The sequence below is a fragment of the Elephas maximus genome, chromosome 1 (genome assembly GCF_024166365.1).
Source record: "Elephas maximus indicus isolate mEleMax1 chromosome 1, mEleMax1 primary haplotype, whole genome shotgun sequence".
In the NCBI taxonomy this organism is placed as follows: domain Eukaryota; kingdom Metazoa; phylum Chordata; class Mammalia; order Proboscidea; family Elephantidae; genus Elephas; species Elephas maximus.
Genome location: NC_064819.1, coordinates 142,371,111 through 142,396,481, shown reverse-complemented (window position 1 = coordinate 142,396,481; position 25,371 = coordinate 142,371,111). Strand labels below are relative to the sequence as shown.

General features: G+C 33.1%; 1 protein-coding gene across 3 annotated transcripts in view; it reads left to right on the top strand.

Moving 5' to 3' along the window:
• PHIP (pleckstrin homology domain interacting protein) overlaps positions 1–25,371 on the top strand; it is a 141,301-nt gene that overhangs the window by 58,538 nt on the left and 57,392 nt on the right. For all 3 annotated transcript variants that reach the window (XM_049895981.1, XM_049895991.1, XM_049895974.1), the window contains exons 8-17: positions 1,375–1,596; positions 1,885–1,985; positions 7,098–7,168; positions 8,769–8,869; positions 8,960–9,000; positions 9,720–9,818; positions 10,574–10,727; positions 11,160–11,294; positions 22,092–22,220; positions 23,730–23,955. In XM_049895981.1, coding sequence (XP_049751938.1) covers positions 1,375–1,596; positions 1,885–1,985; positions 7,098–7,168; positions 8,769–8,869; positions 8,960–9,000; positions 9,720–9,818; positions 10,574–10,727; positions 11,160–11,294; positions 22,092–22,220; positions 23,730–23,955 — 1,279 coding nt within the window. The remainder of the gene's footprint in view (positions 1–1,374; positions 1,597–1,884; positions 1,986–7,097; positions 7,169–8,768; positions 8,870–8,959; positions 9,001–9,719; positions 9,819–10,573; positions 10,728–11,159; positions 11,295–22,091; positions 22,221–23,729; positions 23,956–25,371) is intronic.

Sequence of the window (25,371 nt, the reverse complement as noted above, 5' to 3'; positions counted from 1 at the left end):
AACTCAAGAAATGATTTAAACACAGAAGAAAACATTCTTTGATGGTTACAAGGGGGAAAGGGGAGGGGTATTCAGTAACTAGACAGTATATAAGAATTTATCTTCGGTGAAGGGAAGGATAACACAAAATATATGGGAAGTCAGCACAACTGGCCTAAACCAAAAGCTAAGTAGTTTCCTTAATATAACTAAACACTTCGAGGGATAGAGCAACTGGGGTGGGGGTCTGGGTACCATGGTTTCAGTGGACATCTAGGTCAACTGGCATAACAAAGTTTATTAAGAAAATATTCTGCATCCCACTTTGTTGAGTTGCATCTGGGGTCTTAAGCTAGTGAGCAGCTGTGTAAGATACATCAATTGATCCCAACTAACCTGGACCAATGGAGAATGAAGGACACCAAAAACACAAGAAAAATATGAGCCCAAGAGTCAGAAAGGGCCACATAAACCAGAGACTCCATCAGCCTGAGACCAGGAGAACTAGATGGTGTCTGTCTACCACCAGTGACTGCTCTGACAGGGAACACAACAGATAGTCCCTGGTGGACCAGGAGAAATGTGGGGAGTAGAACTCAAATTCTCCTGAAAAGAGCAGACTTAACGTTCTGAGTGAGACTCGAAGGACCCCAGAAGACATGGCCCCCGGGCTCTTTGTTGGCCCAGAACTGAAACTAGTCCTGAAGCCAACTCTTCAGACAAAGGTTAGATTGGAATATAAGACATAAAACGATACTTGTGAAGAGAGTGCGGCTTAGCTCAAATAGATTCATGAGACTTAATAGGCAGCTCCTGTCTGGAGGCGAGATGAGAAAGCAAAAAGGGACAGGAGCTGGTTGAATGGATGGGAAATCCAGGGTGGAAACGAGGAATGTGCTGTTACGTTACGGGAGAGTAACTAGGGTCAAATAGGAACGTGTGTATAAATTTTCATATGAGAAACTAACTTGAACTGTAAACGTTCATTTAAAGCATAATAATAAAGTATTGGTCACCATTATACTATTTTGGAATTATAATTTTGTTTTGTTACTTTACAAATTTAAATTCTGTCACAAGATTCCAGATAATGGTTACCTTGTATGGGTAGGTATGGATCCATAAGTAAATGTTGGTTATTCGCTGTATCCTACTTCTCCTCTTGGATAGGGGGTACACAGGTGTTCTTTATAAGTGAATAAGTTAATTTGATAAAATAATAGAGCCTTGTGTAGTGAAAAATTGCTAACAGAAATGTTTAATACTTTCATTACTTAATTTATTGCCAGGAAGTGTACAGAATAGGTAAGTTTTTTTTTTTTTTTTAATCTGTGTAAAGAATTTGAATTAAAATTTTTAGGGTTGATTCTATTAATAATGCATTTTTGTTCTAAGGGTTCTGATGACTGTCTTGTGAAAATATGGGCAACAGATGATGGGAGGTTGCTAGCTACTTTAAGAGGACATGCTGCCGAAATATCAGACATGGCTGTAAACTATGAGAATACCATGATAGCAGCTGGAAGTTGTGATAAAATGATTCGAGTCTGGTGTCTTCGAACATGTGCACCTTTGGCTGTTCTTCAGGGCCACAGTGCATCTATAACATCACTACAGGTAATTGTGCCTTAATCCCTGCAAACTCCTCTTTGGTTATAATTTAAAGTAATTTTTAAGAAGTCACTTTTCTAATCCCATTGTAAAAGGCAAACCAGAATAAAGGTGTATTCCTGCATTCTTTAAAGACGTGCAGACTTTAAATAACAGAATAGTTGTGACTTTGGTCAATTTGTGGATATTTTCTATGTTACCATTAGTTGCTATTTGTATAGTAAAAAGTGGATTTTATTATTTGGACTGTGTCATTCTTGTAAAGATTTTTTTTTTTCTGTGATTGTTTTTCAGTTCTCACCATTATGCAGTGGCTCAAAGAGATACCTATCTTCTACTGGGGCAGATGGCACTATTTGTTTTTGGCTCTGGGATGCTGGAACCCTTAAAATAAAGTCAGTTGCTATTTTATTTCATAAATAAATGTGATTAATGGTTGAGATTGCAAAAGTGTAGAGTATTTGACAGGAATAAATTTACTTTTTCTCCCTTGATTAAAAACCAGAAATCTTTTTGACTCATCACCAGGTCTTACTGACCTTTTTCCTTTTTCCAAAATATTTTTTTTGTTGTTGAAAATATATACAGTAGAACATACACCAATTCAACAATTTTTGCATGTACAATATAATGACATTAATTACATTCTTCAAGTTGTGCAACCATTCTTACCCTCCTTTTCCAAACTGTTCCTTTCCATTAACAAACTGCCCCTAAGTTTCCTATCTGTTCTTTGCCTTTGCTGTTAGTTTGATCACATATAAACCAAACTCACTGCTGTCGAGTCGATTCTGACTCATAGCGACCCTATTGGACAGAGTAGAACTGCCCCATAGAGTTTCCAAGGAGCACCTGGTGGATTTGAACTGCCGACCTCTTGGTTAGCAGCCATAGCCCTTAACCAGTACACCACCAGGGTTTCCTGATCACACATAGATAGTTCTTAAAAGAGCACAGTGTTCAAGGCAGACATTTCTTTATTAATTAAGCTAAACTGTTGTTTAGTTTTAAGACAACTTCAAGGGATATTTTTGGTTTAAGGTTTAAAGATTAACTCAAGACAGTCATTTCAGGGGTTCTTCCAGCCTCTGTGGTTCCAGAAGTCTGGATTCCACGGGAATTTGAAATTCTGTTATGCATTCCCAGCACCTTTGATCAGGATTCTCCATACAACCTTTGATTAAAGTGTTCAGTGATGGTAGCTGGGTACCATCCAGTTCTAATCTTATGGCAAAAGAGGCAGTTGTTGGTGGAGGAAATTAGCCACGTATTCCATTTCTTCTTCCTATCCCAGATTCTCCTTACTCCTCTGTTACTTGAGGCAAATAGAGATCAATTGTTTTACTGATCTCTTTCATTTTTATGCCTTTATCTTTTTACTTTCATGCTTCAAAGAAAGTTTTCTCATGTTAGCATTTTTGTTTATTTTTTCTCATTTTTGTCTTAGCGATAGCTTTCTTTCCTTCAAAATACCCTTGTCTTATTATCACTTCTTTCTGTATGCTGCATTGTTTCATCTCAATAACTCCTGACTCTGAGAAGAACATACCTTAGAATTCCTAAGTGTGTCTTTTTAGGACAGTTTTAATTTAACTGTTTCTGTAACAAATCCACAAACTTTAGATTTCATTGTAGATCAAAGTTTCACTAAACTACATCAAGGTGGATAGATGTGCTTTTTCCCCAGCCCCCTCCCCCACAGTACCATTTTGTATTTGTACTTTAATATGTATAAACATTTTAGTTTATCAAAACAAGTTGATAGAACATTGTGTTTTGATTAAGGACATTGAGGCCAAAAAAGAGCAAATGACTTCTCCCATGGTTAAGAAAATGACAAGGCCAGGACTAGAACTTTTGTCCTGTGCCATTTAGTTCCATGCTTTCTACACCATATAAAAAAACAAAAAAAATTGCCATTGAGTTGAATCCTACTCATGGCAACCCTCTGTGTGTAGAGTAGAGCTGCATTCCATGAAGTTGTCATGCTCTGATCTTTTGGAAGCCAGATTGCCAGGCCTTTCTTCCAGGGCACTTCTGGGTGGGGTTGAACCGCCACCCTTTTGGTTAGTAGTTGAACACTTACCTGATTATGCTGTCCAGGATTCCTTTCTACACCATACCTCCTCTTAAGCTGGATGTAGTGGGCAGAGACAGTGCTGTATGTGCCTTATAGGTGGTCTGTGAAGGAAGGAAAAGTTCTCATTCAGACTAGAACATATATTCCAATAACTGTCACTGACTTCTGTTTGTAAATTATCAGCCTAAGTTGAGTTATTTCATAAAATAATTTACATATATCTTGGTTATTTTAAAACAGTAGGGTTTAGATAATTGTTTCTAATCTAAGATAGGCTTCCTAAACTTCATGTGTATGAACATTCTTCAAGAACGCTTCTTATGGCAGGCATTAGGGGACCATGGCAGCTTGAGTAAAATAATAAAATAAGCTGTTCTTTGTTTGAAAAAAATTGTGATCAAAGACATACTGCTTTGAAGAAAGCAAATGAATTTCACCTTAGTTGCATTCTTAATATTTAAAGGCATTCTATAGATATTTAGTTAAAAGTTGAAATCAATTATATTACTGATTGTTAGGACGAGCAATAGTTAATTGTTCTTTGTTTTCCTTTTGAGTATTTTTACCTCTCTTTTTTTTGTGCACCTGTCTGATTGGGGTACTTTTGTCTTTTCCTATCTTATGTCTTAGAAAAGAAGAAAGCGATTAGCAATCTTCAAATTAAGATAGCAGCAAAGTGATCACAAACTCTCACCTTGCTTGTGCTTCTTAAAGATTACATTGCTAAGTACAATAACATTTCATTTATCTGGATCCTTTTAAGAAATGAATTATTCCATATGAATGATTTTTCTTTATAACAGAACCTTCCTATAGAATCACTCATAAACCCACCGCCCTAACATCATAATAACTTTTTTTCACATGAATGTGCTTTTATGTAGATGTACTTAGGGAAATTATATAATTTTCAACCCTTCTGTATTTTTCTTAACTTAGGCATTCTTGTCATAGGCATCTATAATAATTTTAATAGCTGTATTATATTCTACTGAGTTGTTCCATACTTTGCTAAGTGATTTTTCTATTTTTGACATATAAGTTTGTTGTAGTTATTTATAAGTAGTATTCTTTCCTATTTCTTATTAGCATTGTCCCTTAAAAATATTTGTTACAGTTAGGCAAAAAATAAGGATAATTCATACTTCCCCTTAGAAATAGGCCTTGGGACACCTATTTTCCTTTCTGGATTTATGTGTGGTTGGTACTGCCAAAAATTTTGTTGGGGTGTGGATTTTTACTGTATTTATATCATAGAGTCTTTAATTACTAAGCAAAGGCAAAAACTGTATTGTGTTGCAATGCTTGTATAGTCTATTGAGAAAGTGACTTCAGTCATCCAGCTATATGCATTAATTGGAAAAAAAAAAAAAAGTCACTTCTATCAGTAAATGAAAGCAGCTTTAGAAAAACCCAAATCTCTTGGGTGACTCAAAAGCTGTCTCAAGTTATCTCTGAGTAGGAGGCACCTGTCCTAAGTTTTCTTAGATTAGGTATAAGGAAAAGACAAAAAAGAAACCAAACCGAATCAGTTGATTTGAGTCAGTTTTGACTCATGGTGGTCCCATGTGCTTCTGAGTAGAGCTGTGCTCCATAGGGTTTTCAATGGCTGGGATCTTTCAGAAGTAGATTGCCAGGCATTTCTTCCAAAACATCTCTGGGTAGATTCAAACTGCCAACTTTACAGTTAGCAGCTGAATGTGTAACCGTTTGTGCCACCTAGGGACACCATGCAGATGATAATTATTACAAATTTTTATGAAGCACGTAGTCTATCAAGCGAGTTCTAAGCAACTTTACATTTGTTATTTAATCCTTATAACAACCCTGTGAGGATGATACTATTATTATCTCTAGGGTTGATGGGGAGAAAATGAGGCACGGGCAGCTCACTACCTGTTGAAGCCAGGATTTGAATACTGAAAGTATACTGTCAGAACACCCTCTTAGCCACTGTACTTGGTGGACAATTTAGGACTGGTTGAACCTAATTAAAATACTAACAATGCTAATATTTTTTGAGTGCTACATGTGTTGCAGATACTTTACATGGATTATGCTCATTTAATTCTCCCCACATCTCTGAGATAAATTCTGTTGTTATTTCCATTTCATAAATGAGGAGATGTGAGTTTCCGAAATGTTAACTTGGGTAAGGTCACATATCTGATAAGTGGCAGAGCTGGGATTTGAACCTAGAAAAAGTCTAAGTCCAGGGCCCTGTCTGAAGATGTTTCCTCAGATTTTCATTTAAAACTAAATTCTTGGTGCCTGCTTATTTATTTGGTTTTTCTTTTTAAAAATGTAATGTAAAATCTCTTTTTAAAATGCAGTCTTTATGATTATTTGCACTTTTGTTTCTACATTTCAGCTGAACGGTTAGTTGGCACTTACATGAGCAGTTTGCCAGAAATTAACAAAATGTACACCTGTGATCCATAAGATATTAATGAAAGTAGTGCATTTAGTTTCCTAGTAGTTTAATTTTGCTGTGAATTAATGTTTAGATTTTACAAATGTTTTAATAAATTTCTGTTTATCTAAACTGTATCTTTTATACTCAGCAATGATAACAGAACCTGTGAAGATTAAAAAAAGTCATGTGTTTTTTAAAAATTTTATATGCAAATGTATTAATGAAAAAAATTCAACAAATACTTTTTCTTGTGTTTGTATCAATAGGACAAGTTATTTGAAAATTATATTTAAGGCAGAATATATAATTGAGAGATCAAAAATACTGTATCAATACTTTTTTCCCCTAAATGTGTAATCAGAAGATGAAAATTGCTCTATATTGGATTGCTATGGATTGTGAAAGTTACGTAGTACACTGAGCTTAAGGCTCTAATTATTTCTGTGTTTTTTTCCCCTTAATAGTCTGAGAAAAACTGGGTCAAAATGTTAAGTAGAACTTCTAAAATAATCACTGCACTATATGTATTGTAGCTAGTATAATGACTAAAATCTATAGTTTACTTAATACGATTGTAACATTAAACATTCATTGTCAGTGTTATTAGTATAAAATGTAAAATCTGTAATACTGTTATAGAAGTAATCTATATATAGTGAAGTTTTACCTATTTTCTGCATGTCTCTATTTTTATTAAGCATTGTAGTTGACATAAGGGTCAGCTACTCTTCAGATTTTGACTGGGATAAGTGTTTGGTATGACAGTGACTTTGGGATTGTTCCATGTATGGATTGTTGTGTAACCAGGAGCTCCTATGAAATCTACATCTAGAATTTCCACAAGATCTGCTGATCATGACACATACTGATTTCTAACTTGTTTTTAGGAAGGGAGCCATCTGTTGCTACTTATTTAATTTTGTCCTTCTGTGATTATTTTTTGAAACAGCTTATTTCCGTCGTTACTGGCCACTTCAGGATATTTTTAATTGTTTGTTTTTTGTATTATAGTCCAAGACCTACAAAATTTACAGAGCGTCCTCGACCTGGAGTCCAAATGATCTGTTCTTCTTTTAGTGCTGGTAGAGTATTTTTCCCTAATTTTTAAATTTAAAGTTTTGTATTGGGAAGGTTCTAGTGGAATACATAAAATTTTATAAAATATTTACTGCTGTATTATAAATCATATTGTCATACCTATGCCAGGAACTAATAGCAAGTCAGAATGATCATAATTTAATTTAGAAATATTTGTGATTTGCCAGAGTTTAGCTTATAATCACACAACTAATATTTTACTTTCAGAAGACTCATGCTGTAGTAGGAGAGACAATAGTTTTGAGATTGATTTTGTTAAAGAGAAGAACAAACAAATCTTTGAAGAATAAATCTTTGAATAGTTGTCTCACTGAGAGATATATGTTTTAAATTCAGCTTATATTTCCGTGGATTTTGGAGATACCCCATGGCTAAGTAAAGTAAATTTAATTGATACGTGTACCTTTTAGTTACTTTGCACCAAATTGTTCTTATTTCCTTTTTTTACAAGTAGGTTTATGCTGATATTCCAATTATGTTGTGAAGTATATGGAGCAGAATTTTAAATGGGTGTTAGTGTGTTCTGGCTTGTCTTGCTTGTTTTTCTAATTTTGACCTGGGAATATGAAGTAAATTGACAAGAAAGTAAAATGAAACATGAGGAATAGCATATCGATGAAGTGGCTATGTTTTCCCCATATTAATACCCAAACATCTTCACTTTCTGACTTCTAGATTCCTAGTGTTACTGACATGAGGAAAGTTTTTCTTGTAGTAATAACATAAATATAGGCACTATACATGCATTCAAAGTACTCTAAATTTATGCTCTTCTTTCAAAGATAATCTGTTTGATTTTTTTATGAAGTCTTCACCAGGTAGATCATTTCACAAAATGCTTAAATATTTAATTATACACAGGCACTGTTCTCAACACTGGGAGAATATTACTCTTCAGAGGAGAGAAATTGCCTGTACAAATAATTGTAATACAAGATAAAATGTATGTGCTATAAGACAGTGTCCTATCAGAGGAGAGAACTCTCATTTGATTGGGAAGTTCGTAATGACAGCATACTGAAAGTTGAACCTGAAAAGGCTCATAAAATTTTGACGAGTGGGAAAATAGCACAAGAGAAAGATTTTAGCAGGGTGAAAAGAATGTGTTCTAGCAAGTATGTCTGATAATTTCAACATGGTCCCATCCAAACCCAACCTGTTGTCATGGAGTTGATTCCGACTAATAGGAACCCTATAGGACAGAGTAGAATCACCCTATATGGTTTCCAAGGGGTGCCTGGTAGATTTGAACTGTTGGCCTTTTGGTTAGCAGTCGAACTCTTAACCACTACCCCACCAGGATTTCCTTTAACATGGTAAGATTATGTAATCATTTAATGAATGTATTTTTAGAACAAAACCTCACTTCTGTAAATATTGAATAATTCATCTTAGTCAGTGCTATATTAGCAAATGTCTTTCTAAATTCAGGCTAAATGTGTTATTTAGGAAAAATATGAATGATTTTAGAGTAAAATATTATTATTCAATATTTATTGTGGTAATGTTGTGTACATTTTATGTATTATTCTGTGATTTCGAAAGTGTGTTTTACTCAGAAATGTTTTCTGTTATTCCTCATAGGTGGGATGTTTCTGGCCACAGGAAGCACAGATCATATTATTAGGGTTTATTTTTTTGGATCAGGTCAGCCAGAGAAAATATCAGAATTGGAGTTTCATACTGTAAGTATTGGTTAAAATAATTAGATGAGGACAATATGTATGTGTCTGAAAGTTTATATTCAGTATCTTTTTTTTATCTGTTCACATTAGGACAAAGTTGACAGTATCCAGTTTTCCAACACTAGTAACAGGTAAAATTTTACTTGTATTTGTCAAATTTAATTCCAGTTTTAAAATTATGAAATAATGATAATTCTAGCAGTGGTCAGATTTTGGTGTTTTATAGAAACTAACCATCTAAAATAAAGATCTTGACCTTATACTGAGTAGTGATTATAGCGTTTAAAAGAAAAGAAAACAAAACAAAAAACCAAACCCGTTGCCCCAGAGTGGATTCTAACTCAGAGAGAGCAACAATTTAATTTCCTATACTTATCAAAGTGTAGAGTAGCATAGCTTTTGATGGAGATTGGAAATGTATCACAGTGTAATGTTTGACACAGAACTGTTGGCTGGTTATAAACTTACATAATACTATGTAAAATCTCCCATATTCTTGTTTTAAAAGGAAGTAAAGCTATTTTAAGCACCTGGAGTAGAACAAATTAAGTTCTTTCACATTGAAAAGAAAACCAGCATTTTCCCACTGGAAAATACCAATTCTATTTCCAGGGTAGTAAATAGTGGTCTTGAATCAGTTTTGAATGTTAATATAAAATTTTTAAAGCCCATAAAATGTCAGAAGTTCTTAGATTTGCAGAGAATAACTGATAGAGTAATTGCTATTGTATTACATTGCTGTGCAAGTAGAGATGAATGCTGTCTTTTTAAAAATAGAACTGTGGGAAAATGCATTTTGGTAAAGCTTGTGATTATTTTTTTTTCCTGGTGGGGGCTCCTCTTAATATAGGTTTGTAAGTGGGAGTCGTGATGGGACAGCTCGTATCTGGCAATTTAAACGAAGAGAATGGAAGAGCATTTTGTTGGATATGACTACTCGACCAGCAGGGTAAGAGATCAAATTTGAAATATTACATAGATCATTTCAAGTATGCTATATTACAAGTTGGAGTGACTCTTGGCATATAAAATCATATACCATAATCCAGGTTAACATGAGTACTTTTCTGCAATAACCACAGGCCCTATTTGAGATGAGAGGCATTGATTTTTATGAAATGATTTTTTGCCATATATATGAGAAGACCTGCTACATTAATGTTTTTTTCAGTTCAGTTGAGGGGATGATGATAGTAGTGTAAGAATAAAGTGTTACTATTTTCTTCAGGAGCCAGAACATACAATGTTTCATCTAACACAGGAATATGATGATATGTATCCACTGGTTTTCTCCAGCCAAAGAAACTGTATTACACTTTGCAACTGTTTCTTTGGTTTTAATGTTTCCTCATTTTTCTCTGCTTATATTTGCAGTTAGCAGGCATGATCGCACCTATAAAGTGTAGAAAATGACCAGCATGATACAGAGCTCCTGCATCTGTATATTTTTATAGCAGTAATATTTACCCAAGGTCATCTGTTTCTGACAGCATAGGAGAGCTGAAATCCTGGGTCTCCTGACTCAGAGCAGTGACTTTTGCCACCATTCTGTGTTGTCTGTAACTATTCTCAATTACTGCTAAGTGATAGTTATTCATGCTAGTGAATATAAATGTAAATTATGATAAAATACATTTAGATTTTTGTCATACTAGTATTTTAATCAGTAATGTCAGTGTAAAATACTCCCTCCGTCACTTTCAGCCAAAACCTTCAAGGAATAGAAGATAAAATCACAAAAATGAAAGTAACTATGGTAGCTTGGGATCGACATGACAATACAGTTATAACTGCAGTTAATAACATGACCCTGAAAGTTTGGAATTCTTACACTGGTCAACTAATTCATGTCCTGATGGTAAGAAAAAAGACTAATTTTTATTTAGTATAATTGAAGCTGTCTAATGGAATATTCTCATTGAGGATTAAAGTCTTTTGTTAGCCCAAAAGTCTCCCTCACTAGGTGGGTAACCAGGCTTTGTGGGAGATTGGTAAAAATCTAAAAATACAGTTAAACAGGTTTGGCTTAGAAATACATTGTAGATCCTTAGCTGTTTTTTGGCTTGTCAGGCCTATCAGTAATGTTCTTTTGTTTCACCAGTTGATGGTTTAGCCCTAGACAGCGATATTAGCTGACTTTCATTACTGTTTACACGTGCATAAATTTGAAGTTTTTTGTCACTATAATAATTCTTAAAACTCAAATTTTGCAAATGTTCCTAAGTTGCCAGATTGTTTTGTTTTCCTTTTTACATGTTTATAATCATTTGAAACTTCAAAAATATTTCAGGGTCATGAAGATGAAGTATTTGTTCTTGAGCCACACCCATTTGATCCTAGAGTTCTCTTTTCTGCTGGTCATGATGGAAACGTGATAGTGTGGGATCTGGCAAGAGGAGTCAAAATACGATCTTATTTCAATATGGTAATTATTAGTCTTTTCATTTTATAGTTGTTAAAGATTTGGAGATGTCTTGAAACAGGTACTCGCATATCACAAAGGAAATCCATTTAAGAAATGGTTCATACATTATTTTGACTTCAAATTTCTACCTAAAAATCTGGAGGATTCATTCCATACCTTTATTAAGATGCTAAATTGAAAGACAGTTGTGCATATTATAGTATCTATATATTGTGATAACTGGTTTATTTCAAAAAATAGTTTTAACAGTAACTTAGTTGAGAAATGTGCAAGTACGATGATACAGAATAGAAAGAAAAAATGTTTGGAAAACCACATGAAGGAATTATAAATAAATGTTTATTGTGCTGTTATACTTTATTAACACTCCTCTAGTGCAACGAGATTTTATTCTGATACATCCATTTTAAAATTAAAGCCAAAGAATCAGGCATTTTTGCTGTTCATCAACTTATGGTATATTATATATTTATTTGAACTTAAGCCCTTTTGCCTCCATATTTTACTTGTTATGGTTTAATAGCACCATTGTGCTGTGTCCTTATCTTTCTAGCCACTGTGTGAAGTATAAAAGGCTCTACATAGCCTTTTCATAGCCATGTTCTTTTAAATCTGCTTCTTATATATCAGGGGTACCTTTCAACAAAGAAAACAAGAAAGACGTATTTTTCCACTAGTTTGGCATGTTGAGGTTTTTAAAACTGAAATATCAATTTTAGAAATGTTAGTAAAACAATACAATTAATAGTTGTGTAGTCTGAGTCATCTTGAAAAAAATAAGTTTATTTCACAAAACAGTTCTTGGTGAAATACAACGATTTGTAAAAAGAAACATATTATTATGCTTGGATGATTTGTGAAAAAATTACTTAAATTGATATTATGCCTGTTTGATAATCGTAGTACAGTTACTTTCACCTAGTAAATAAAAGATAATAGCGAAGGAACTAAGTTTAGTTGTCTTTATGGATATGCCTTAGTGCACATAAGAAATAAAGTTAGTTAAATGCTCACTTTTCTAGAAAGATAGTGTTAATATTTTGAGGGACAGCTGTTAGTGATGGATGGATTTCCTTTGTGATTGTGTGTATATAGGAGATTTTAAAAAGCATATCCTTAAATATTCTGGTAAAGAATTTTTTCTTCTCTCGTTTTCTGTCCTTCTGATGGTGGTTTGTTCCTTTTGGAACATTTCTGTTGAGTAAGGAAATTAGTCATTTCTCATGTTGTCTTTTTAGCTTCAAATGGCAACTGACAACAACAACATACATATTAGTGACTTTAGTAATTTCATATTATAAAAGGACATTGGCGTATTGGTAGAGTAGAAGGAGAGTTTTCTCTCATAATTTTAACACTGCCTTCACCTTTTAATTATAAAGGTGAATTTTTCCTCGTCAGGTAAGTTGGTCACACTAATGTTCCTTTTGTGTAGATAAAAAAAAAAAAAAGCAACACATAGATATTTAAGTGATTTGCTCTTAGACCATTACAAATTAATGTTGTAGTCAGTAGAAGTCACTGTATTATATCATATATTCTTTGATATTGGTAAAGGGATTAGTTACATTACTGCCTTAAGAAATTATTTATTAAGAGTTTCAGATGAGGATATTTTTCATGTTCTTTCTATGGGTAAGGGATGGAAAAAGTTCTAAAGGGAAGAAGAAACAAGTTTATGTAGTAAGTAGGATATGATGGCATCCATAGTATTTTCAAACTGATAAAAACAAAACATAAGCTTAGTATTAAAAAATACGTCCTTTTAAAATCAAAAACCAGTTATCCTTCATCATATTAAAATAAAGATACTCCCTTTAATTTTCTGCATGATTTTTAATGGCTTCCAAAATGCTTTACATATGTCATTTGGGTCTCAGGAAAACCTTGTAATATAGTTAGGGTGGATTTTATTATCCCTGTTTTTATGAATTAATAAACTGTACATTAAAGACATGAAGTGCTTTGCCCAGGTTTGCCTAGGTCATGCAGCTATTATAAGGCACTTGGGGTTTAAACCCGTGTTTTCTGTCAGTTTCTAATATTCTTAATGCTAAATCTAGTTATGGTTAGTTTTTTTGTTTGTTTTTTAAGCTTTTTATCAATGTCTTTGCACAGCCAATTTTCAACTGTGCAGTTAGTGATATGTCCAGTGGGGAAATGAATGTTTTCATGATGGTATGAGCTCTGAGTGCATCTTTTGAGATGTTATTCTTTAGCTTGATGATTTTTTTTCCCTGTCTCTTAATGTATAAATTATCTAAGTGCCCTACTTTTTTTTCACTCTGCTTTTTTGTTCATTTCATTGCTTATTTTATCCATGGGCAGACTGAAGATAAAACATCCAGCACTGCTATTTAAGAAAACCAAGAAAAACAGTTTGAGGGATGAGTAGAAGCTTGTGTTCTCATTGTCCACTATCGTGAATGTTGGGCTTTGGCTACAGTTATAGCTATTTGGCTCTATGTAGCTACTCAGTAGTTTTTGAGTTATAAGTGTACCATAAAAATTGATCAAGTACAAATCCAATCCTTGATGTTAAATTGTGCTGATATATTTTGAGGACCATGTGGAGAGTCTTGTCATAGTGCCGTGGAGGATTGGAAGATATATAATTCTATTGGAATACTCTGTTTTTAGATCAGAAGTGGTAAAGGTTTTGATAAAGTATTATTAAAATCGAGTAATATTTTCTGTGGATTTTAAATTGAAAGCTTATAACATGAATAAATTCACCGTCACACATAAGGCCAGAAAATAGTGTACCTTGAAAAGAACAAACATTTTATATACAAATTTTTTTTTTAATAGGGTTTTTTCATCAAGTATATTTTGGGACTGTTACTTTAATATCAGTCCTTTGATATTTAACTGAATTTTTTACTTGGAACATATAATAGCTTTGCAAAAGATAATGGAAATCATGGAAGAAATAATATATTATTTTGTATTAGTCAGCATTTTATTGTACCTTGCTTACCAGTTTATAGAAATTAAAACTTGTTTGAAATTTTTAAAATTAGCAAAAATGCCATATCGTTAGAGAGCTTTCAATTAAATTTTTAAATGTCCATGTTTCGTGTATAGTAATTACGTTTTAATAAATTCTAAGTAGCTGATTATATTATGAGTAATTAATATTTTATATTGCATTGATATGGAGCATTCACAGAAATACCCTTTTTTTTCCTCCTGTATCAAACCATGACTTGCATGTGCATTTATACTTTATTTTAGGACCACTCATGAACAGATTAACAGGTTCGAGATTTGGGATTAATATAAAGGGTGTTTAGTTCTGTTTTATGCTTAAATAATCTTCTAATTTACTTCACTTAAAAAAATCATAGAAATAGATTCCCATTTTGCCTGTGGTATTGTCCAGAAAAGGTGATGAGGTTAGTTTCCTTAATTTTAATGATAGCTTCCCTCCTGGTACAGAAATCTGAATGGTAAAAGCAGCTGGGGTGTAGGCACTGAGTTTGGCAAGTAAGATAATATTTTAAAAGAGGCTAACATAAGGCATGGCATGGAATAGACAATACATGTTCCTTGCACATACACCCCTCTCACGATTACACATTCTTGCATCTTTAACTGAAATTAAAGTAATTTTTAAATAAACATTTAAAAGTATTCATTGGAAAAACATAATACAGAGTGGGAATTGAGCCTTTCTTGTTTTTTATGAACCAGGGAAAGGAGTTAGAATATTGTAGAGAAAATTATAAACAGATGAGACAACTTAGTTCTTTTTTTTAAAAAAAACTGAATTCCAGGCCTTAAGCTCTTCTTACATGTATTCTTCTAAAAACTTCGTTAGGTATTTATTCATGCTTCAGCTGAACTGTCCTTACATAACTTGAGTATTCAGGGCAAAAGTAGAGTATATTTGGCTCTTTCATGGAAGGCGGATAGTAGATACTGAGAATATTACAAACTAGTCGAGTATATCTTAGCCAGCTCACATTGTCATCTTTAGCAGTAGCAGCAGGTGAATTTTAACATAGCTTTGTTTTGATGAGTGTTTTTCCAGACTCTAGTTTAAAAATTCTAAACTCCTTTTAAATGCTTAGATAAATTAACCCCTGATACAACTCAAAATATGTGCAAATTCTCTGAACTGAAGCTGAAGACCTTTGTAATATTCCTATTTCCTAAAATAAGTAGGCAGGTTTAGAAGTTTACTATGATCTTAAATATAGATTTTTTTATGGTACAACTAAGTTTTTTCTACAGGTTTAACTAAATGAATATTAAATTAATTTGAAAAAATATGAAAAGAGACTTTAAAATTTCTTAGTACTAGGTTATTTGAATATTAGCACATAAAAGAGATTTGGAGTGGCATTTGCTGACTCCATGTTAGTAACTTTCCTCATGTCTCTGGCTCTTTTGCTCTTTCTCTCAATTGCTGTCTTTGTTTTCTCTCTATCTGTAGCTATAGTTGTGTCTGTAACTATCTCTATCCCCATATTTCTATTTCTGTCATGTTATTCAAAGCTGTAGTTTGTTGCCTTTGTCTGCTTTGATTTTAATTGAATACTACAATATGTCTCTTGTTAGAAAGGGGTTTTACTGAATTGATTTTTGTTTCACTTTTGTTGTTTTACGGGTGAATTCCAAGTAACAGTTTTTATTTATTAAATTTTACTTATTTTTATGATTGTTCTCCTAACCTTTCTTTTACTTAAAAGATTTTAAAAAAATGTTCCAGTGTCCACTAATCCAGAAAAATGTATTTCTCCTTGCAACGTTCCAAACAAGCAGAGGCCGCCAATCACCACTCAGAATTTTTGCACATGCATACTTCTTCTGACTTTAACATGTTCTCAGTGTGACCTCTACTTTAGTTCTAGATGTTTATAGCTGCGTGTATCTAGGGAAGGGAGAAAGAGAAATGCAAAGTAGGTGTATCTTGTACTGTGTTATCTTTTGCGAATCAGGATTTCAAGAATTCATTCTTTCATCTTTATCTTTTTATGATAATGTCATATATCCACACTCTGTGTTAAAAGGGCTTTCAATCTTTGTCTCAACTTCTATGAGTATGGAATTAACCTTTAATGTTCTGTTTATAAACTTAGTTTTTGTCACACTCTTTCAGGGTTCTGGGGTCCTTTAAATGCTGTCTGTCTTTTTCTCAAAGACGTATCTTAAAATTTGTTGCCATCAATGTGAATTTTGTCTCTCTAGCTTGTCATACTATATTGTATTTGGTAATTACTGTTACATAGTAATTCTTTTGACGTGCTTTGTGACCCACTGTAACCAGGGTATTTGTGATCTGTTGTGTAAAATATGTAGAATTATATACAGTGTAACCATGCAGGGTAAAGACATTTTGATTAGCAAATATTTGAGTGCTCAGCACTGAATATGGGAGACCACAAGGAAGGGTAAGATATGATCCTTCCTTGCCATTAGCCATCTTACAATTAAGTTTGGGAAATAAAAGATACCTGAAAATACAAATACTATAAAATAGTCTTGAATGGTAACGTGACAAATCAGACAGTTGCTATGATCTAAGTGTGTAGAGGTCACTTCAGGGTGAATGGTCAGCGAAGGTACATAGAATAATTTAGAAAGCTTGTCAGGAGTACATTTTGGAAATAGTAGAAGATGAGATGAGAAACATAAGTTGAGGCAGATTATTGATGGCTTCAAATGATATTGGTAGGCATGGAGAGTAGTGAACATCTTGGGGGTTTGGTAAATTATAGGACAGTCTGAAAACAGAGAAAAATAGTTTGGTTGACAGTAATAGTATATCAGGCATGAAACTGGATAAGTAAGGTGAGAACCACTTTAATCAGAGACATCATAATGAAAAATTACAAGGGTAGATAGTAGGAAATCTGTGAAGGAAAAAAATATAGGACTAGGTGCTTTCTGAGCCTTTTAAGGATTGGGGCTGGAGAGTAACAGGGAAGATTTAGTAAATGTGTTCAGAATGTTAAGCCTGGGTGATCTTGACAATAATGCTATTAGTGGAATTACAAAAGATATGAAGGATAACTAATTTTTTAAAGTTCATTTTTGTATATGTTTATTGTGAGGTAGCATTAGATTCCCTATGTGAAAATGGTCATCTAGCACTTGAGATAGAAGATGTAACAGAAAAAAGTTGAAATCTTCGTGTAGAATGGTGTTTGTCTTTTCATGGAGATGGAGAGGACAGTGTGGAAAGCTTAGAGCTGAACTTAGGGAAATATTCATATTTAGCAGACTGGAAAAGAGAACATGATCCCTAGAGAGGATGTTGGGAAAATACCGTGCCAATATCATGTCACAGTGATGACCAAAGGAGGAGAATACATTCCAAGGAGGGCGCCATCAATAAGTGTTGTACTCAAATCTACTATGAGTTAACAAAATGCTTTTAAATTTGAAGACGAATTAATTAGTAATATATTTTTCCTTTTAAGTGAAAATAAGCTGGTTCTTCAAATTTAATATAATAAATGAATTATTTTTACTTTATATAGTAATTTGGTCTACTGTTTTTTTTCCTTAATCAAGCCATGTATAGCTGTTTCTTAATATAAAAGTTTTTATTCTGGTACCACTTATTAAATAAAAAAAATATATATATGGCTATCCTTAATTCATATCCAATGGTGTCACCATAAATTAAGAAATTTTCAACGTTAGAAGAAACATTCAATATTGATTTTTTTTTTTAATGGAAGTAATTCGATGACACCTGCACTATTGGAATATGAATAGTTCTCTTAAGATATTTTAAACGTGTATATGACAGTGGCCTTTCTCCAGAATCTAGTGTACATTCTTAATTTTCTCCCATGTTACTAACTTCTAAAGTTTCTTTCTACATAAGGAAGGACTTTCAAAGAGTAATTCGTAGCATAAATTCACTTTTATAGCTTTTATTATTGGTATATGAGTCTATTTTATAAAATTATTAGGGTATTTTCAAGGATTCATAGTTTTAATTTTTGGCACATTTTCTAGGAAAGATGCTGTTTTCTAATAAAAAAATATATTTAGAAAATAAGGCAAAAACCTCCCCTTTTCATAGAATTGAAATAATTCTTTAAGAGGATGATTCTGCCCAAGATAGCTCATATTTTTAACCTTCCTAATTTGTGTTGAGGTCCTAAATTCACCTTTATATATGTTTCTCATGTTTGAGGATTTAGACCCTGTAGTTTTAGTCTGCATGCTGGTGCTTTTAGTATACCTCATTCCAGATTTGTGCAGTTCTTCCAACCAGCCTTCTTGAACATCCATGGTAGGATTTTAGAACTGGATAGGACTGTAGTGATTGTTCAAGTTTATTTTCATCATTCCACAGATCAGGTGACTTGCCTGTTACTGGAAGAGGGGTCTCCCTTAGTTATCTTTCCATTTCACGAAACTTTGTATACTGAAATTTGTAGATCTTACCCTTACTCGAAAAAAGTACTAGCCTTCTTCATTGAATGTAACCATTCTATTATCATCAAAGCACTTAAAAATTTTTGTATTGATTTAATTTTTTCTCAAGTTCAGTATAAATCTCTAAATTCTTAATAAGATTGTATTATTCCATTTCTTGGTAGTATTTCTAGTATTCTTTAGGCAGTATGAGAATTTTCTAATAAGGGACTCTTAATAACTTGTCTGGTCCTCTCATTTCTTGCTTAGAAAACAGAATTCTTTATCATAATTGCTGAATATATTTTTCTATTTCTTTTCTTTGAGCTGCTTTTGCTGTTGAAACCCTTGGTACTATCTAAGGGATTATCCAGCTATTCCTTATTGTTAGTTAATAAGTCTGAGTCTTATTATGTGGTATTTATTTACGTGTATCTCAAATAATGCTGACAAGTGTATTTGCATTTTATTAGAGGAACAATTTATCTAAAATTAATTTATTTTGAAAATTTATCATCATTACTTATTGATTTCTTTCTGTTTATAATTTTACTGCAGCATGTAATAAGTACTAGCATAAGCTGCTGTATACAGTATTACATTTTATGTTGACTTATTTTCTCGTTAAACAGGATATTTAATTTTGTGATAGGCACATAACCATTAATATGGATAGAGGATAATTTCTTCCTTTTGGTCTTTGAAGGTCAGCCTTACTGCTTCTTAAACAACACGTGTTCAAATGGTACCTTCATTGTTAAATTTTTCTTTTAAGAATTCTAAGTCATAATACTTTGACCCTGGTATAAAAAGATGAAATCCTTTCCAGAGAGAAATGTTTCACTTTTTTTATTGTCGTTGACATAGTTAATCACAGCACAAATGAGAACAGCTAGGATATTTTTAGTTATGTAGGAAAAGTAAAACATTTCCCTATTTTGTATCAACTACTTGGAAAACCTAGCCTTCACTTTATAGGTACCCGTTTTAGTATTTCAGGAGTCATTACTAAAGATAAATGTGGTATTTTAATTGATAAGACTAAAGTCACCTTTTCTATTTGGTTCATGAGTAAAGCAGATTCTTTTAATGCCTTCCTCAGTGAACAATGACTAATCCAGATAATGCACTTTTCCTTTTTTTCTGAGATGATTGAAATTACTTTCATTTTCTCCTTATAAAAGTTGCTTTGGAGTTAAACAGATGCTTTACACTGAGAAAATTGGTACCATCCTGCCATATTTACAATGGAATGTGTTATATAGGATACAAAATGATTTTAAATATAATTGCTTTAAATTTTTTTTTGCCTTTTTAGAGCTTTGTAAGTTTCACCTCTCCCAGTTACTCTTTTTGAGATCTTCTACTATTTATTAATGTGAGGAAATTGGTAGATAGTATGGGTATAGAGTTGATTAATCTCCCCTCCCCCCCAAAAAAAATGAAAGAAAGAAATTACAGAGCAAGATTGTCTAAACATCACACAAAGGATACCAAGCTTATGAACATCTATCAGATTTTCTTTGGCATTGCTGAGTTGCACTTCTTTACATCTCTCCCTCTATTCTACTGTGTACCTAGAGTAGTAAACTTAGACTTGTAATAGTAGTATGGTCTTGGAAGCGTTTATTAAAGTGGATTTATAGCCGTTTTTGTTTTGTTTTGTTTTCTGCCTTTTCTGCTGTGAACTGAGATAAGTAAATCTAACAACCATGGCCAAGGCAATTTCAATTCTTTGATTTTGAGTTTTTGATGTAGAGGTTGGTTTACTGACGGTAAATTTGTTCATTTGCCTACTTAATTACAACAGTTCATGTTACTTAATGTTTTTCTGTTTGCTTAGAGAACATTGCAATAAGAGACTTAAATCCTGACATTTCTACTTAGAGTCTTTCATATTTGGAAATACTAAGCTGTATGGCTACTAATTTCCTTACGTTAATCTCGACGAAAGTCCTGCTCTTTCTTATTTTTGAATAGTTGTAAAGTAGACTTGGAATCAGTTACGTTCCTCTGCTATCTTATCATCCTCTGACTTTTTTTTTACCACCAAGAAATAATCCTGTTTCACTTAGAATTTATTTTCTTACTTTTATGGTAGATCTCTGTGTATTAGACCTTTGATAAGTTCTTTAATATGACTAAATTTTAACGAAAGGTGTTTCTTTTCCATTATTATCACCATCCAAAACAACATTAATAAGCACCAGTGTGCACACTTCTTCTCTTTAATACACCAGAGAAAAAGCTAGTTTTCTTTTTGAGGCAGCCCTATTTGCGTTATTATATTAACTTCTTAAGCAGAACCCTTACTTTTAGAATGATATTTCTCTTTTGGCCAGAATGTAAATCTTCCTTGAGAAATCAGCTTTTCTTCTAAATTTTAACTTCATTTCTGTATTTGGTGAACTGTGTTTTCATCCCTATGCAACACTTTTAATATTGAAGAAAGGAAATTACCATTTCTCTCTTTTCAGAGCATTTTTGGGGATATTGCTAATAAAACTCCATTTGTTCTAGATCAGTGGATACCGGAACAAAGAGGAGGTATTTCTTACCTGATAATGTGTGTGTGTTCCGATTCTGCTAATCCAGAAATCCAATCCCATTTGTTGAAAATCATCCTTAGTTATTTGTTAGGGAGTCAACTCCCTATTTTAGTTGTTTTCTGAAATTCAGTCCCTAGATGTGCTTTAGATAGGGTAGAATTTTTACCTCTTTCAGAATACTGCTAAAGAAGCTTTCAACTGGAACATAGTCTGAAGAAGCACTGAGAGCAAAAAAATTCAGAGTGGTGATTGGCCACCTCTGTTTGATTGACAGGTTGCAGGGAGAAACCCATTCGTTCTGGATTAATGGAACTGGAAAACAGAAAACAATTATCAGGTAAAAAAAATTACCTTTTTTTTAACCTTTGAAGTTCATCATTTGAAAGATGCGTCAGACTACCAGTGAATTTATTACCAGAAAAATTTTTAGTGTCTTCTGAGCAGTGATCTGTGGTTACTACTTTCAAGAATTACAAAAAAAAATCGGTACAATTGCTAAACATTGTCAGCCTTTGCAGAAAGGGTAGTAATTAAGTGGAGATAAGATGGAATGTAAGGCACAGTTACATTTTAAATCTGGGTAGAAGGCGTGAAACAGAATTCTATGGGTGGGGGAGCGTTGGTGTTCTTATATTTTCTGAATTGTGTCTGGTCTGTGGATAAGTACTCTGTTTTTTCAAGGCTATTAATCTGACACTTTTCATGAATATTCACAAGTTTTGTTACTGTATTTGTTATACTTAATTTTTACTTCATTATAATGTACAGTTATATACCTTCTATTATTTAATTCTAGTAACAATAGTGACCAGTTCTTTACATTCTATAAGGGCAATGTTTTGATTGTTGGTTAAATATATTTCAGATTGAAGGCCAAGGACATGGTGCAGTATTTGACTGCAAATGCTCTCCTGATGGTCAGCATTTTGCATGTACGGACTCTCATGGACATCTTTTAATTTTTGGCTTTGGTTCCAGTAGCAAATATGATAAGGTAGAGTATGATGAATTTGTATCTTCCCCTTATTTATTTTTAAATCTGTTGATGTTTACAGATTGAGTTTTGGGCGGATGGGTGAGAATCACGTTTATTTGCATTTAGCCTAAAGCTTTGAAAAATTGATTCTAAATAGTCTGGAAACTTCTGGTTTTGGCACAAGGGTGAAGACAGTGGTTGTTAAGTCTCACTTACTGTAAAAGGCATTAAGTAATAATTAGATTTTTTAAAAATTAGATAGTCTGGAAGAATAACTTTTAACGTAGCCTGCTAGAGCCATCTAGAACTCTTGAGGTCTGTAAACTGGGGATAAGAGATGTCCATAGAAAAGATCTTTGAAATTATGCAAAATGTTTTATTTATATAGATAATATGCATTTATCTGCAGTATGAATCTATAGTTTTCGTATGATTTCTCAAAAAATGCATGACCTACTAGTGGCAACTAATTTTTGTAAATATTAAAGGCCCTGTGTTTAAAATTAGTAAATAAAAGACAAAAATTGCTTATTTGTGGTGCAGTGGTATAAAAGGTTTTGATAGTTAAAAATTGAATAGTTCAAATTGCCAATAAATTTCTGAAGTTACAAGTGTGTCAGGGATAAATTCATATTAATGATTTTGTATCATCTGAAAAGTTTTAGAGAAAATATTTGTTAAGTCTTGGGAAATCATTAATTTTTTTTAATATTACATAAACCATACTTACTGAATACCTAAGGGTTTTCTTAAGTTCCTAAACGTTGTTTTCTGAGTTCTATAAGTTATTTTTTTTAAGAGTTTAATTCAAAGAACAAATTTATTAAATGATTCCCCTTTGTAAAATGTTAAAACAAGTAATTGCCACATCCAGTAATTAAAAATAACGTAAAGCATAGTAGCTCTGTGAAAATAAAAGTACTGTTGAATGATTCATGCCTAGATTTGGTTTTTATCATTGAATTTGAAATTAACTTTCAATACTTGTTTTTTACATTTACATTCTTTTCCTTGTCCCAGAGGAAATTTAAAGCAGCCTACTTTTCTGATCATAAAAATTAAAATATTTATTACAGATAAAATAGGAAATCATTAAAAAGAAAACAGAGATTCAATTCAGAACTACATTTTGATCAAACATTTTTGCAGTCCATTGAACACATTTTTTAAAAGTCAAATTCTTTTAATTGTTCTCTGAACTCCTCATCACAACTGGGAAAAACTAAGACTATGTGCCCTTCACGTTTGCATTGTGGCTTACATATGCATCATTAGCTCATAGTTTTATAATCTCTTGAGCTTATCTTTTCATAAGTGTTCTGTTTGTATATAAACGTAAATTTGTATGTGTTTGATAACCATTAGTGATAGCACATAGAGATGTCAAGTATTTTGTACATGGTTTTATGTACAATTAATTCAAGAAGAGAAAATTATTTTAAATTGTTCCATTAGAAGTGTATAGATCTTTATCTACAACGGTGAATTTTTATTCCCCACTGTTTTGTGGTGTGTGTTTTTTTACAGATAGCAGATCAGATGTTTTTTCATAGTGATTACCGGCCACTTATCCGTGATGCTAACAATTTTGTATTAGATGAACAGACTCAGCAAGCACCTCATCTCATGCCTCCCCCTTTTTTGGTTGATGTCGATGGTAACCCTCATCCATCAAGATATCAGAGATTAGTTCCTGGTCGTGAAAATTGCAGGGAGGAACAGCTCATCCCTCAGATGGGAGTAACTTCCTCAGGTTGGTGCTCATTTTCATAGACAACCATATTTTCTTTTTCTACTGAAATCTTATAAAACTGCTAATTGAGTAAAACTTTGGTTTACTTGTTCTGAACAGACAGAAGCAAAATTGTTGCCCTATCCTTCTTTAAATTTTTTTGAATAATGCTTAAGATTTACACAATAATTAAGGAACATTGGAGATGTAAAGCAATAATTTTAGTCTGTATCCCTTTATAATCTCTGGGGGCTAATAAGGTATTCCCTTTATTTGGTTATGAGATAAGTCAGCAATAGTCATTTATTTTTTTAGCCAGCAACATTTATTGAGAATCGGCTCTGTTTCTGACATGTATTAAACATGTGATCCTTGCCTCCATGGAGTGGATTAGAACGATTAATAAATACAGTTAAAAATAAATACATAGAACATTTTACCAAAGAGGACATTCAGATGGCCTTGAAACACATGGAAAGATGCTCAATGTCGTTAGCCATCAGAGACGTGTAAATCACACCACAATGAGATACCGTTTCACTCCCACCAGGATAGAAATTGGAACCCTTGTCCATTGCTGATGGAAATGCAAAATTGTACAGCTGTTGTGGAAAACAGTGGAAAAAAAAACTAAAAATAGAACTACCCTAGCAATTTGACTCCTAGGTATATACCCAAAAGACTTGAAAGCAGAGACTCAGAAACTTGTATACCAATGGTCATTGCAGCCCTATTCACAATAGCCAAAAGATGGAAGCAACCTAACTGCCCATGAATGGATGAATGGATAAGCAAAATGTGGTACATACATAAAATGAAGTACTTTTCAGTCAGGAAGAAAAATGAAGTCTTCTTGAAATATGCTGCAACATGGATGGAGCTTGAAGACATTATGCTGAGAGAAATAAGTTAATCACAAAAGGATAAATACTGTATAACCTCACTTAAGACAAGAACAGGCAAATGTATAGAGACCAGAGTTTATTAGTGGTTATCAGGGACAAGTAGAAGAGAAAGGGGGTGGGGGAGGGGGTGTTGCTTATGTGAGGCACTGAGTTTCAGTTTACAGTGATGGAAAAATAACATTGATGAAGGGTAAGGCAGCACAGCTGATTCATGTTAATTGCTGTCAATAAGTTGTACACTTGTAAAAGTTAAATTTGCAAAAGTTGTATGATGTATTTACAATATTAACCAAAAAAGGAGCAGCTGCCGAGGCTGCTTATGTACAACCAGAAACTTCATGGTTTGGAGGTTTAGGGTCATGGTTTCATGGGACATCCCAGTTAATTGGCTTAATACCATGTTTAGTGTTTCTGTTCTACCTCCTAGTTTGTTGGGGAGTGCCTGGGGTCTTAAAAGCTTACAAACAGCCATCCAAGATACAGTTGGTCTCTCTTCACCCCAACCAACAGAAGAAGAGTCTAGGATAGGAGG